Raw genomic sequence first — 16,536 nt, forward strand, 5'->3', positions numbered from 1 at the left:
CACTATAGGGCCGCTCTTACTATGTGACATTATAGGGCCGCTCTTGCTATGTGACATTATAGGGCCGCTCTTACTATGTGACACTATAGGGCCGCTCTTACTATGTGTGACACTATAGGGCCGCTCTTACTGTGTGACATTATAGGGCCGCTCTTACTGTGTGACACTATAGGGCCGCTCTTACTATGTGACACTATAGGGCCGCTCTTACTATGTGACACTATAGGGCCGCTCTTAGTATGTGACATTATAGAGCCGCTCTTACTATGTGACACTATAGGGCCGCTCTTACTATGTGACACTATAGGGCCGCTCTTACTGTGTGACACTATAGGGCCGCTCTTACTATGTGACATTATAGGGCCGCTCTTGCTATGTGACATTATAGGGCCGCTCTTGCTATGTGACACTATAGGGCCGCTCTTACTGTGTGACATTATAGGGCCGCTCTTACTATGTGACACTATAGGGCCGCTCTTACTATGTGACACTATAGGGCCGCTCTTACTATGTGACATTATAGGACCGCTCTTACTATGTGACACTATAGGGCCGCTCTTACTGTGTGACACTATAGGGCCGCTCTTACTATGTGACACTATAGGGCCGCTCTTACTATGTGACACTATAGGGCCGCTCTTACTATGTGACATTATAGGTCCGCTCTTACTATGTGTGACACTATAGGGCTGCTCTTACTATGTGACACTATAGGGCTGCTCTTACTATGTGACATTATAGGGCCGCTCTTACTATATGACACTATAGGGCTGCTCTTACTATGTGACATTATAGGGCCGCTCTTACTATGTGACACTATAGGACCGCTCTTACTATGTGTGACACTATAGGGCTGCTCTTACTATGTGACACTATAGGGCTGCTCTTACTATGTGACATTATAGGTCCACTCTTACTATGTGACACTATAGGGCCGCTCTTACTATGTGACATTATAGGACCGCTCTTACTATGTGACATTATAGGGCCGCTCTTACTATGTGACACTATAGGACCGCTCTTACTATGTGACATTATAGGGCCGCTCTTACTATGTGACACTATAGGGCCGCTCTTACTATGTGACACTATAGGGCCGCTCTTACTATGTGACACTATAGGGCCGCTCTTGCTATGTGACATTATAGGGCCGCTCTTACTATGTGACATTATAGGGCCGCTCTTACTATGTGACATTATAGGGCCGCTCTTACTATGTGACATTATAGGGCCGCTCTTACTATGTGACATTATAGGGCCGCTCTTACTATGTGACATTATAGGTCCGCTCTTACTATGTGTGACACTATAGGGCCGCTCTTACTATGTGACACTATAGGGCCGCTCTTACTATGTGACATTATAGGTCCGCTCTTACTATGTGTGACACTATAGGGCTGCTCTTACTATGTGACACTATAGGCCATCTCTTGCTATGTGACATTAAAGAGCCACTCTTACTATGTGACATTATAGGGCCGCTCTTACTATGTGACACTATAGGACCGCTCTTACTGTGTGACACTATAGGACCGCTCTTACTATGTGACATTATAGGGCCGCTCTTACTATGTGACATTATAGGGCCGCTCTTACTATGTGACACTATAGGGCCGCTCTTACTATGTGACATTATAGGGCCGCTCTTACTATGTGACACTATAGGGCCGCTCTTACTATGTGACATTATAGGGCCGCTCTTACTATGTGACATTATAGGGCCGCTCTTACTATGTGACATTATAGGACCGCTCTTGCTTCATGACATTATAGGGCCGCTCTTACTATGTGACATTATAGGGCCGCTCTTACTATGTGACACTATAGGGCCGCTCTTACTATGTGACATTATAGGTCCGCTCTTACTATGTGTGACACTATAGGGCTGCTCTTACTATGTGACACTATAGGCCATCTCTTACTATGTGACATTAAAGAGCCGCTCTTACTATGTGTGACATTATAGGGCCGCTCTTACTATGTGACACTATAGGGCCGCTCTACTATGTGACACTATAGGGCCGCTCTTACTATGTGACATTATAGGGCCGCTCTTACTATGTGACATTATAGGGCCGCTCTTGCTATGTGACATTATAGGGCCGCTCTTACTATGTGACATTATAGGGCCGCTCTTGCTATGTGACATTATAGGGCCGCTCTTACTATGTGACACTATAGGGCCGCTCTTACTATGTGACACTATAGGGCCGCTCTTACTATGTGACACTATAGGGCCGCTCTTACTATGTGACACTATAGGGCCGCTCTTACTATGTGACACTATAGGGCCGCTCTTACTATGTGACACTATAGGGCCGCTCTTGCTATGTGACATTATAGGGCCGCTCTTGCTATGTGACATTATAGGGCCGCTCTTACTATGTGTGACACTATAGGGCCGCTCTTACTATGTGTGACACTATAGGGCCGCTCTTACTATGTGACATTACAGGGCCGCTCTTACTGTGTGACACTATAGGGCCGCTCTTACTATGTGACACTATAGGGCCGCTCTTACTATGTGACACTATAGGGCCGCTCTTAGTATGTGACATTATAGAGCCGCTCTTACTATGTGACACTATAGGGCCGCTCTTACTGTGTGACACTATAGGGCCGCTCTTACTATGTGACATTATAGGGCCGCTCTTGCTATGTGACATTATAGGGCCGCTCTTACTATGTGACACTATAGGGCCGCTCTTACTGTGTGACATTATAGGGCCGCTCTTACTATGTGTGACACTATAGGGCTGCTCTTGCTATGTGACATTATAGGGCCGCTCTTACTATGTGACACTATAGGGCCGCTCTTACTATGTGACACTATAGGGCCGCTCTTACTATGTGACACTATAGGGCCGCTCTTACTATGTGACATTATAGGTCCGCTCTTACTATGTGTGACACTATAGGGCTGCTCTTACTATGTGACACTATAGGGCTGCTCTTACTATGTGACATTATAGGGCCGCTCTTACTATGTGACACTATAGGGCCGCTCTTACTATGTGACATTATAGGTCCGCTCTTGCTATGTGACATTATAGGGCCGCTCTTACTATGTGACACTATAGGGCCGCTCTTACTGTGTGACATTATAGGGCCGCTCTTACTATGTGTGACACTATAGGGCCGCTCTTGCTATGTGACATTATAGGGCCGCTCTTACTATGTGACACTATAGGGCCGCTCTTACTATGTGACACTATAGGGCCGCTCTTACTATGTGACACTATAGGGCCGCTCTTACTATGTGACATTATAGGTCCGCTCTTACTATGTGTGACACTATAGGGCTGCTCTTACTATGTGACACTATAGGGCTGCTCTTACTATGTGACATTATAGGGCCGCTCTTACTATGTGACACTATAGGGCCGCTCTTACTATGTGACATTATAGGTCCGCTCTTACTATGTGACACTATAGGGCTGCTCTTACTATGTGACATTATAGGGCCGCTCTTACTATGTGACACTATAGGGCTGCTCTTACTATGTGACACTATAGGGCCGCTCTTACTATGTGACACTATAGGACCGCTCTTACTATGTGTGACACTATAGGGCTGCTCTTACTATGTGACACTATAGGGCTGCTCTTACTATGTGACATTATAGGTCCACTCTTACTATGTGACATTATAGGTCCACTCTTACTATGTGTGACACTATAGGGCCGCTCTTACTATGTGTGACACTATAGGGCCGCTCTTACTATGTGACATTATAGGGCCGCTCTTACTGTGTGACACTATAGGGCCGCTCTTACTATGTGACACTATAGGGCCGCTCTTACTATGTGACACTATAGGGCCGCTCTTGGTATGTGACATTATAGAGCCGCTCTTACTATGTGACACTATAGGGCCGCTCTTACTATGTGACACTATAGGGCCGCTCTTACTGTGTGACACTATAGGGCCGCTCTTACTATGTGACATTATAGGGCCGCTCTTGCTATGTGACATTATAGGGCCGCTCTTACTATGTGACACTATAGGGCCGCTCTTACTGTGTGACATTATAGGGCCGCTCTTACTATGTGACACTATAGGGCCGCTCTTACTATGTGACACTATAGGGCCGCTCTTACTATGTGACATTATAGGGCCGCTCTTACTATGTGACACTATAGGGCCGCTCTTACTATGTGACATTATAGGACCGCTCTTACTATGTGACACTATAGGGCCGCTCTTACTGTGTGACACTATAGGGCCGCTCTTACTATGTGACACTATAGGGCCGCTCTTACTATGTGACACTATAGGGCCGCTCTTACTATGTGTGACACTATAGGGCTGCTCTTACTATGTGACACTATAGGGCTGCTCTTACTATGTGACACTATAGGGCTGCTCTTACTATGTGACACTATAGGGCCGCTCTTACTATGTGACACTATAGGGCCGCTCTTACTATGTGACATTATAGGGCCGCTCTTACTATGTGACACTATAGGACCGCTCTTACTATGTGTGACACTATAGGGCTGCTCTTACTATGTGACACTATAGGGCCGCTCTTACTATGTGATATTATAGGGCCGCTCTTACTATGTGATATTATAGGGCCGCTCTTACTATGTGACATTATAGGTCCGCTCTTACTATGTGTGACACTATAGGGCTGCTCTTACTATGTGACACTATAGGCCATCTCTTGCTATGTGACATTAAAGAGCCACTCTTACTATGTGACATTATAGGGCCGCTCTTACTGTGTGACACTATAGGGCCGCTCTTACTATGTGACACTATAGGGCCGCTCTTACTATGTGACACTATAGGGCCGCTCTTAGTATGTGACATTATAGAGCCGCTCTTACTATGTGACACTATAGGGCCGCTCTTACTGTGTGACACTATAGGGCCGCTCTTACTATGTGACACTATAGGGCCGCTCTTACTATGTGACATTATAGGGCCGCTCTTGCTATGTGACATTATAGGGCCGCTCTTACTATGTGACACTATAGGGCCGCTCTTACTGTGTGACATTATAGGGCCGCTCTTACTATGTGACACTATAGGGCCGCTCTTACTATGTGACACTATAGGGCCGCTCTTACTATGTGACACTATAGGGCCGCTCTTACTATGTGACATTATAGGTCCGCTCTTACTATGTGTGACACTATAGGGCTGCTCTTACTATGTGACACTATAGGGCTGCTCTTACTATGTGACATTATAGGGCCGCTCTTACTATGTGACACTATAGGGCTGCTCTTACTATGTGACATTATAGGGCCGCTCTTACTATGTGACACTATAGGGCCGCTCTTACTATGTGACATTATAGGGCCGCTCTTACTATGTGACACTATAGGACCGCTCTTACTATGTGTGACACTATAGGGCTGCTCTTACTATGTGACACTATAGGGCTGCTCTTACTATGTGACATTATAGGTCCACTCTTACTATGTGACACTATAGGGCTGCTCTTACTATGTGACACTATAGGGCTGCTCTTACTATGTGACACTATAGGGCTGCTCTTACTATGTGACATTATAGGTCCACTCTTACTATGTGACATTATAGGTCCACTCTTACTATGTGACATTATAGGTCCACTCTTACTATGTGTGACACTATAGGGCTGCTCTTACTATGTGACACTATAGGGCTGCTCTTACTATGTGACATTATAGGTCCACTCTTACTATGTGACACTATAGGGCCGCTCTTACTATGTGACACTATAGGGCCACTCTTACTATGTGACATTATAGGGCCGCTCTTACTATGTGACATTATAGGGCCGCTCTTACTATGTGACATTAAAGAGCCGCTCTTACTATGTGACATTATAGGGCCGCTCTTACTATGTGACATTATAGGGCCGCTCTTACTATGTGACACTATAGGGCCACTCTTACTATGTGACATTATAGGGCCGCTCTTACTATGTGACATTATAGGGCCGCTCTTACTATGTGACACTATAGGACCGCTCTTACTATGTGACATTATAGGGCCGCTCTTACTATGTGACACTATAGGGCCGCTCTTACTATGTGACATTATAGGGCCGCTCTTACTATGTGACATTATAGGGCCGCTCTTACTATGTGACACTATAGGGCCGCTCTTACTATGTGACATTATAGGTCCGCTCTTACTATGTGTGACACTATAGGGCCGCTCTTACTATGTGACACTATAGGCCATCTCTTGCTATGTGACATTAAAGAGCCACTCTTACTATGTGACATTATAGGGCCGCTCTTACTATGTGACACTATAGGACCGCTCTTACTGTGTGACACTATAGGACCGCTCTTACTATGTGACATTATAGGGCCGCTCTTACTATGTGACATTATAGGGCCGCTCTTACTATGTGACATTATAGGGCCGCTCTTACTATGTGACATTATAGGGCCGCTCTTACTATGTGACATTATAGGGCCGCTCTTACTATGTGACATTATAGGGCCGCTCTTACTATGTGACATTATAGGACCGCTCTTGCTTCATGACATTATAGGTCCACTCTTACTATGTGACATTATAGGGCCGCTCTTACTATGTGACACTATAGGGCCGCTCTTACTATGTGACATTATAGGGCCGCTCTTACTATGTGACATTATAGGGCCGCTCTTACTATGTGACACTATAGGGCCGCTCTTACTATGTGACATTATAGGTCCGCTCTTACTATGTGTGACACTATAGGGCTGCTCTTACTATGTGACACTATAGGCCATCTCTTGCTATGTGACATTAAAGAGCCACTCTTACTATGTGACATTATAGGGCCGCTCTTACTATGTGACATTATAGGGCCGCTCTTACTATGTGACATTATAGGGCCGCTCTTACTATGTGTGACACTATAGGGCTGCTCTTACTATGTGACATTATAGGGCCGCTCTTACTATGTGACACTATAGGGCCGCTCTTACTGTGTGACATTATAGGGCCGCTCTTACTATGTGACATTATAGGGCCGCTCTTACTATGTGACATTATAGGGCCGCTCTTACTATGTGACACTATAGGGCCACTCTTACTATGTGACATTATAGGGCCGCTCTTACTATGTGACACTATAGGGCCGCTCTTACTGTGTGACATTATAGGGCCGCTCTTACTATGTGACACTATAGGACCGCTCTTACTGTGTGACACTATAGGACCGCTCTTACTATGTGACATTATAGGGCCGCTCTTACTATGTGACGTTATAGGGCCACTCTTACTATGTGACATTATAGGGCCGCTCTTACTATGTGACATTATAGGGCCGCTCTTACTATGTGACATTATAGGGCCGCTCTTACTATGTGACATTATAGGACCGCTCTTGCTTCGTGACATTATAGGTCCACTCTTACTATGTGACATTATAGGACCGCTCTTACTATGTGACACTATAGGGCCGCTCTTACTATGTGACATTATAGGGCCGCTCTTACTATGTGACACTATAGGGCCACTCTTACTATGTGACATTATAGGGCCGCTCTTACTATGTGACATTATAGGGCCGCTCTTACTATGTGACATTATAGGTCCACTCTTACTATGTGACATTATAGGGCCGCTCTTACTATGTGACACTATAGGGCCGCTCTTACTATGTGATATTATAGGGCCGCTCTTACTATGTGACATTATAGGTCCACTCTTACTATGTGACATTATAGGGCCGCTCTTACTATGTGACATTATAGGGCCGCTCTTACTATGTGACACTATAGGGCCGCTCTTACTATGTGACATTATAGGGCTGCTCTTACTATGTGATACTATAGGGCCGCTCTTACTATGTGACACTATAGGGCCGCTCTTACTATGTGACACTATAGGGCCGCTCTTACTATGTGACATTATAGGGCCGCTCTTACTATGTGACATTATAGGGCCGCTCTTGCTTCATGACATTATAGGTCCACTCTTACTATGTGACATTATAGGACCGCTCTTACTATGTGACACTATAGGGCCGCTCTTACTATGTGACATTATAGGGCCGCTCTTACTATGTGACACTATAGGGCCGCTCTTACTATGTGACACTATAGGGCCGCTCTTACTATGTGACACTATAGGGCCGCTCTTACTATGTGACATTATAGGGCCGCTCTTACTATGTGACACTATAGGGCTGCTCTTACTATGTGACACTATAGGGCCGCTCTTACTATGTGACACTATAGGGCCGCTCTTACTATGTGACATTATAGGGCCGCTCTTACTATGTGACACTATAGGGCCGCTCTTACTATGTGACACTATAGGGCCGCTCTTACTATGTGACACTATAGGGCCGCTCTTACTATGTGACACTATAGGGCCGCTCTTACTATGTGACATTATAGGGCCGCTCTTACTATGTGACACTATAGGGCCGCTCTTACTATGTGACATTATAGGGCCGCTCTTACTATGTGACATTATAGGGCCGCTCTTACTATGTGACACTATAGGGCCGCTCTTACTATGTGACATTATAGAGCCGCTCTTACTATGTGACATTATAGGGCCGCTCTTACTATGTGACATTATAGAGCCGCTCTTACTATGTGACATTATAGGGCCGCTCTTACTATGTGACACTATAGGGCCGCTCTTACTATGTGACATTATAGGGCCGCTCTTACTATGTGACACTATAGGGCCGCTCTTACTATGTGACATTATAGGTCCGCTCTTACTATGTGACATTATAGAGCCGCTCTTACTATGTGACATTATAGGTCCGCTCTTACTATGTGACATTATAGGGCCGCTCTTACTATGTGACACTATAGGGCCGCTCTTACTATGTGATATTACAGGGCCGCTCTTACTATGTGACACTATAGGGCCACTCTTACTATGTGACACTATAGGGCCGCTCTTACTATGTGACATTATAGGGCCGCTCTTACTATGTGACATTATAGGGCCGCTCTTACTATGTGACATTATAGGTCCACTCTTACTATGTGACATTATAGGACCGCTCTTACTATGTGACACTATAGGGCCGCTCTTACTATGTGACATTATAGGGCCGCTCTTACTATGTGACACTATAGGGCCACTCTTACTATGTGACATTATAGGGCCGCTCTTACTATGTGACATTATAGGGCCGCTCTTACTATGTGACATTATAGGTCCACTCTTACTATGTGACATTATAGGGCCGCTCTTACTATGTGACACTATAGGGCCGCTCTTACTATGTGATATTACAGGGCCGCTCTTACTATGTGACACTATAGGGCCACTCTTACTATGTGACATTATAGGGCCGCTCTTACTATGTGACATTATAGGGCCGCTCTTACTATGTGACATTATAGGGCCGCTCTTACTATGTGACATTATAGGACCGCTCTTGCTTCATGACATTATAGGTCCACTCTTACTATGTGACATTATAGGACCGCTCTTACTATGTGACACTATAGGGCCGCTCTTACTATGTGACATTATAGGGCCGCTCTTACTATGTGACACTATAGGGCCGCTCTTACTATGTGATATTACAGGGCCGCTCTTACTATGTGACACTATAGGGCCACTCTTACTATGTGACATTATAGGGCCGCTCTTACTATGTGACATTATAGGGCCGCTCTTACTATGTGACATTATAGGGCCGCTCTTACTATGTGACATTATAGGACCGCTCTTGCTTCATGACATTATAGGTCCACTCTTACTATGTGACATTATAGGACCGCTCTTACTATGTGACACTATAGGGCCGCTCTTACTATGTGACATTATAGGGCCGCTCTTACTATGTGACACTATAGGGCCACTCTTACTATGTGACATTATAGGGCCGCTCTTACTATGTGACATTATAGGGCCGCTCTTACTATGTGACATTATAGGTCCACTCTTACTATGTGACATTATAGGGCCGCTCTTACTATGTGACACTATAGGGCCGCTCTTACTATGTGATATTACAGGGCCACTCTTGCTCCGTTACATTATAGGACCACTCTTGCTCCGTGACATTATAGAACCACTCTTGGTCTGTGACCTTATAGGGCCACTCTTGGTCCATGACATTATAGAACCACTCTTGCTCTGTGACATTACAGGGCCACTCTTGCTCCGTGACATTATAGAGCCACTCTTACTATGTGACATTATAGGGCCACTCTTGTTCCATTATGCCAGAAGACTAATAAATGTTTCCTGCGGTTTGATACAGAAGTGAAGTAGTCGGCATTCTTCATACAGTCTTTCTGTGTAACCTTGAACGCTGAAGTTCAGCTAAATCCCTGCTATATCAAGCTGCTTATTGTTCTAAAGTCTCATTGCAATTACTCCAGTTCCAGTGTAATAACTGCGTCGCGCGCAGTGTGTAAAATACAGACGGCTGGGCTTATAGATCACAATGTATCCGAGCAGCAAGGAGAGATTTACGAGTCTGGAAACCGGACTCCGGCTCTAAGTCACATTCAGTACTGATACCGTTCCGCTCTCCCCTCCTGCGGGTTTCCAGCCATTCTGTGGGATTGGCACAAGACATGAACTTGTGAATTATTCAACAACTTACGCCATTGTGATCTGCCATTATTTAGAAGAAATGGCCAATATCCTGTGCAGATATATCTATCGGTACATTGAGTTCGTACTACAACGACATCCATACATTTTCTTTACAGCTTCCTATGAAGGATCAATAATCCCTGACGGGGAGTGAGTAGCCAGTGGTCAGGGGTCGCCTTCCAGAAGACCGCATTGACTAATAGAGTAGGATGACTACAAAGTCATTGAAGACAACAGAATCATGTCGAAGGACAGAGTTGATGTACTGTTGATCGAAGTGACCTGATAAAGAGCTTTAAACGTTCGTCTGACTTCATTCCACCCAGAAAAGGGAAATATTGTTTGCTAATCAAATCTGCCTGAAAGTTATGGATGTTACTCTTGTGTGATCTGGCTGCACAGCCTGAGTTCCAAAACTCCAGATTTTTCAATTTGGCTGTCCGTATGCTCGGCTAACTAGGGAAAACAGTATTGTTTACTGCGAGAAGCCGGAGCAGCCCCTGTGTGACCGGACTGGAAACTTTTGGCTCTCCTACTTACACTTCCTTTGGCTAAAATACTCGGTCTATTTGCTTTTAACCATTAAGCTGCTCTGTAATTATAGTGGATGTTCACTGATATGCTGAGGGCAACGCTTGCCTGCTACTTTAGGTCCGCTCTACAAAAGGTCCATCTGTGACTTCAGCTGAGGCCTCGTTCACACGCATCAGAGGCGCGTGAAAAGAGCGCTGCTATAAGAACCAATGGTTTCCTATAGTATCGTTCACATGAAGGAATTTTAGACGCGCTAAATACACGCGTCTAAAGATAGACGTGCGACGCATCTAAGGTGTGTGGTGCGAGGAAAGATAGGACCTGACCTATTTTTGGTGCAAGCTGAGCAGGTGTTTCCATAGACTCCCAGGGAAGCAGGAATCTCCCAAAGAAGCAGGCAGCCCTGCTGCTGGGCAATTTCCCGGCAGCGAGGGGCAGTAGGGGACTCCCTCCACCTCTCTCCCCAAGGGATTTCCTATAGCTATGGGGATATCCCTCGGAGATCCCCACATCAGGGAAGCGTGGCTATGGGTTAATCCCCCATAGCAGAGAGAGAGGGTGAAACTATGGGGGATTAACCCATAGCAGAGAGAGAGAGGGGCTATGGGTTAATCCCCCATATCAGGGAGATAGAGCGGGGCTATAGGGGATTAACCCAAAGCAGGGAGAGACAGAGTGAAGCTATGGGTTAATCCCCCATTGCCCTGCTCTCTCTCTCCCTGCTATGGGGAAATCTCAAAGCCCTGTGGGGTTTCTTCTCTCTTGCCTACCGGAGCAGCTGTGCTTTTTAAGCACAGATACTCCAGTGAGCAGCTGCCAATTCACGCGATTTTTAACACCGTATAGGCGCGTTTTTTTCACACACCTTAGTTGCATAGTCTAAAGACTACAGTAGGTAACCAGTACTCTTAGGGGTCCAGAGTAGATCATTCATATCTTAATGGTCTATTACACAACCTAATGATTGAGCAAGAATGTATCTAAGTATGCTTGTTTGCCCAATCATTGGGCTGTGTGAAGGTGCCACCAATTGTGCTAGTTCGTCAGTTGATTGCTCTTTTTCGTGTAGGACAAAAATGATTGACGTCAGTGGCATATCGCTTTGTGTAAGGATCCTTTCTAGTGGAGTAATTTGTTCCAGTAGACTTGCGTCAATCAACGAAATTGGCGTTCCATGCACGGGCCCATTCAGACTCGTCGAGACGACCAACTTTTCATAAGATCGCCCATTCCCCATAGAGATTTAATACTATCGGCAATACATGGAGAGATATGCAGCCGGCTATGATGGTTTTTTGACTGCATGAAAGATGCAATCAGCTAATGAACAAGCATTTTCTCATTCGTTAGCTTATAGCTTGCAGTTTCACACAGGTCGACAATTGGTCAAATGAGCAATGCTACAAACGTACATGCCCGATTATCAGCCAGTGTAAAACGTCCTTAAGCCAGGGATGTGCTACCAACAATGATCAAACTATGCTGGACATCTGAATGATCATTCATCAACCTTTGAACGATCAGTCACCTCCCTAGAGACTGAATCAACCTGTGTAAAAGTTGGTAGATTGATCGACACTTTTCATCAGGATGCAGTCTATAAGCGTAAAAGGACCCTTAGTTTAATGGTCAACAATCAATTTTAAGGCACCCATACACCTTCATCAGCTGTTGACTGAACAGCTGTTTCCCCCTGAATGACCTCAAACGCGTTAATGCTCGGATTAACTGAGTATCCATGTGTTTTGTAGAGAATGCTGCCACCGGTCAGCTCTGGTGGCGACTTACCTTCTTGGAAAAGAGAATGTTTAGGTGCTGCCATTCAGCATGCCCCAACTTTCTTTTCCCCCAAGATCATCTATTTAGGAAAAGTTGAGAGGCCCCAGTATTTGGGAGTTGGCCGGTCACACCGAGATCAGCGGGCTTGGATGACTGAAGACTTATGGCCCTTTTACACGGGCCAATAATCTCACAATTCTCGTTTGCCCGACGGAACGAGCTGATGACGTCATCATCAGATCTTTCACGCTTGCGCAGCCCATTTTGACTGCACGATGCTCGTTGATGATCGTGCAGTCCTCGGGCATTTACTGTTCAGTGTTTCACATCCCTATGTGAAATACTGAACAATCAGTTTAAACGGCACGATAAGTATCTGAGCCGGCGCTGGTTTTTATGCCGGCCGAAACTGAACGATGAGTTAAAACCTCACTATTGTCACTCGTCATTCAATCATTGGCTCATGTTTAACCCCTTAGCCACCAGGGTGTTTTAGTCCTAAAGGACCAGATACTTTTTAAGTATTGTTCCCATGTGGTGGTTTTACTGCCCTTTTTTCTTCAGCTACCAAAATTATTTTTGTTGTGTTTTTTTTCCCATGATATACAGGGCTATTTTTTTTTTCATTTTTTTCAGTTGTATTGGTGGTAAAAATATAAGAAAATGTTTTTTTTTTTACATTTATAATTGTTTATTTTTAAAATTTGTATATCTACACTAAATAAAGTACGGGAATGGGTTCCCCGTTTTGTTTTAAAAGTTTTGATATATAAATTTGTATACTTTTAGATTACAAAGCGCATAGGGCGACGGTTTTGGTTGGAGTCAGCCTTGAGTTATTTTCTTTTTTATGTATAAATTTTTATTTTATTCTGTAATTTCTTTTTTTTAACCTAGTTTTGTAACTATTTTTTACTATCTATTTTCCCCATGACATCATCTAAGACCTCCGGGACACATCCAAATTGTCTTTTTTTATTTCACGCTTTTCCACGGTAGCTGGGACATCCATAGAAGCAGAATCCATAGGAGCCCCAATTACAGGAAAAACATCCCCCTGTAGTGACATTAGTCACTAATAGAGCTGATCAGGGTCTGATAGGACCCTGCAGCTCTGCTGTGCCAGGGATCATGTGATTATCAGGTCGAATAGTGGAGGTAATACTTCCACATTCTCTTTAGTACATAACGCTCATTGAACGCTATGTAGGCTGGAAAAGAGAAGGCAGAAACGGTAAAAAAAACGATTCTCCTCCGGGTCCTAGACTGACTCTGACAGCAGAAGCCCTGACCATCTCCTGCTTGATTGCAGAGGCTTTAATCCTGCACCATATTTCTGCTATCAGCCGGGATTAAAGCCCAGGATCAAGCGCCGTATATTTACCGCGTTTGGTCCTTAAGGGGTTCGACTAATTATTGTTCCGTATAAATGGGGCCTAAGGTTAGCTTCACACCAGCCATAAGTGCGAGTTACACCCAAGAGACTCGAGCGCAAAGCACATCACACAACACATGGACACCATAAGTACCAGAGAGCTCGTTGATGTGTGAGAGTGGGAAGGACCAGAGACGTCAGCATATTTTTTTTTTTCAACATGCCAGATTTAATCGTCACACCTAAAATTATAATATATCTTTTAATTATGCGGTCATGCAGCCCATATAAGGCTACTATTCATCTTCTGCCCCTATCAAAACTTCACCCTGCAACTCTGTTTACTCAGATTAGCTGCGAATATCAGCAGAAGCTCACCAAGAAGTTAAACGGAAAGTTGATTTTCCACTGCAACAAGAACTGAACGGCTATAAACTACAAGTCGCTCGACCACCCGAGAGAGAATATAATTGGATAGCGCCGCTCACATACTGTACTGCGGGGAATGATCTGCTCTACAGGAGTCTCAGCGCACTCTCATTTCACTTAGTAGTGGCGAACGTAGCATTATTATCACCGGATAGATTGTCCGCCAAGATGTCCCTATTTGCTTTCCAAAGTTCTTTACTTTAAGCTGAAGGACATTCACAGCCAGGTCAGTCATTAGTGAGGTCAAACTTCTGCCATTACAGTTCAGGACATAAATGTTTAAGAATTTGTCAAATAAAATGATCTTCCCCCTGACCTTGTGTTCGGGATAATCTCCTGCTTTATAACACTAGTTTGTCTTTGCTTTTGTTTCTAATTACACACAGGTCTGCGATCCATGCCCTTCGTCCCGGAGGATCACTGGTGTATTCTACATGCACGTTATCGGAGGCGGAAAACAGCGCCGTGGTTTCCAATATCTTGAACTCTTGTAAAGATGTCTTCCCCGTGGACTTGAGTGACATGGCCAATACTTTATCTCACGAGTTCACATTTGCAACACATGTAACTCATGGACTTTTAGTTCTTCCACATAAAGGTAAAGCCTGGGGGCCAATGTTTGTATCCAAGTTAATAAAACTGTAGTTCAAGTTCTTGCAGTTGACTTAAAAGTTGTAGCAATTTTTTTTTTCCCTTTTTTGAGCTTTTGTAATCAGTCCATAAAATTGAGTCATTTGTCACGGTGGAACTAGTTCAAGTCATATATATTCATTTGCCACTTTTGTAGAGACCCCGGCCCTTTAATGATTGGAGCTTCCCTGTAAGGGAATTTTAGTGTAAATCCACATTAGATGGGAATATCCGGCAATGGTAGCGACTTTCAACGAGGAAAGCATTCAACAAAGTATCCCAGACCATACTTATTGAAAAAAATGACCAAATATGGGATTGACAAGGCAACGGTTAGGTGGATTCACAACTGGCTGAGTGATCGTACTCAAAGAGTGGTCATAAATGGCTGCACATCCAAGTGGAAGAATGTATTAAGTGGGGTACCCCAAGGCTCTGTCCTAGGCCCAGTGCTGTTATACATTTTTATAAATGATCTGAAGGAGAGAATTAATGGGAAACTGATCAAATTTGCCAACGACACAAAGCTAGGAGGGATAGCTAACACTAGGGAAGAGAGAAAGAGTATTTAAAAAGATCTAGAAAAGCTTGCACAGTGAGCAGCGACTAACAGAATGGTATTTAACAAGGAGAAATGCAAAGTCCTACATCTGGGCAAGAAAAATGAAAAAAGCACATACAGAATGGGAGGAATTGAGCTAAGCAGCAGCACATGGGAAAAAGACTTGGGTATGCTAATAGATCATAGACTGAACATGAGTCAACAATGTGATGCAGCAGCCAAAAAGGCAAACACAATTCTGGGATGTATTAAGAGAAACATAGAGTCTAGATCATGTGAGGTCATTATCCCCCTCTACTCTTCCTTAGTCAGACCTTATCTGGAATACTGTGTCCAGTTCTGGGCACCCCACTTTAAAAAAGACATAGACAAACTGGAGCAAGTTCAGAGAAGACTTGCCAGGATGGTGAGCGGTCTGCAAATCATGTCCTATGAGGAACGGTTAAAGGATCTGGGAATGTTTAGCTTGCAGAAGAGAAGGCTGAGAGGAGACTTAATAGCTGTCTACAAATATCTGAAGGGCTGTCACAGTGCAGGGGGATCAGCCCTAATCTCATCTGTACAAGGAAATACTAGAAGCAATGGGATGAAACTGAAAGGGAGGAGACACAGATTAGATATTAGACAGTGAGGGTGATCAATGAGTGGAAAGGCTGGACAAATATATACTCGATCATTAGCCAACCCGAGTATTAGCCG

General features: G+C 44.4%; 1 protein-coding gene across 1 annotated transcript in view; it reads left to right on the forward strand.

The window, feature by feature from the left end:
- NSUN3 (NOP2/Sun RNA methyltransferase 3) overlaps positions 1–15,297 on the forward strand; it is a 62,124-nt gene extending 46,827 nt beyond the window's left edge. Inside the window, exon 6 of the mRNA XM_066598533.1 lies at positions 15,032–15,297. Coding sequence (XP_066454630.1) covers positions 15,032–15,290 — 259 coding nt within the window. The 3' untranslated portion in view covers positions 15,291–15,297. The remainder of the gene's footprint in view (positions 1–15,031) is intronic.
- The last annotated feature ends 1,239 nt before the right edge of the window (positions 15,298–16,536 follow it).

This window comes from Eleutherodactylus coqui, chromosome 4 (genome assembly GCF_035609145.1).
Source record: "Eleutherodactylus coqui strain aEleCoq1 chromosome 4, aEleCoq1.hap1, whole genome shotgun sequence".
Classification (NCBI taxonomy): Eukaryota; Metazoa; Chordata; class Amphibia; order Anura; family Eleutherodactylidae; genus Eleutherodactylus; species Eleutherodactylus coqui.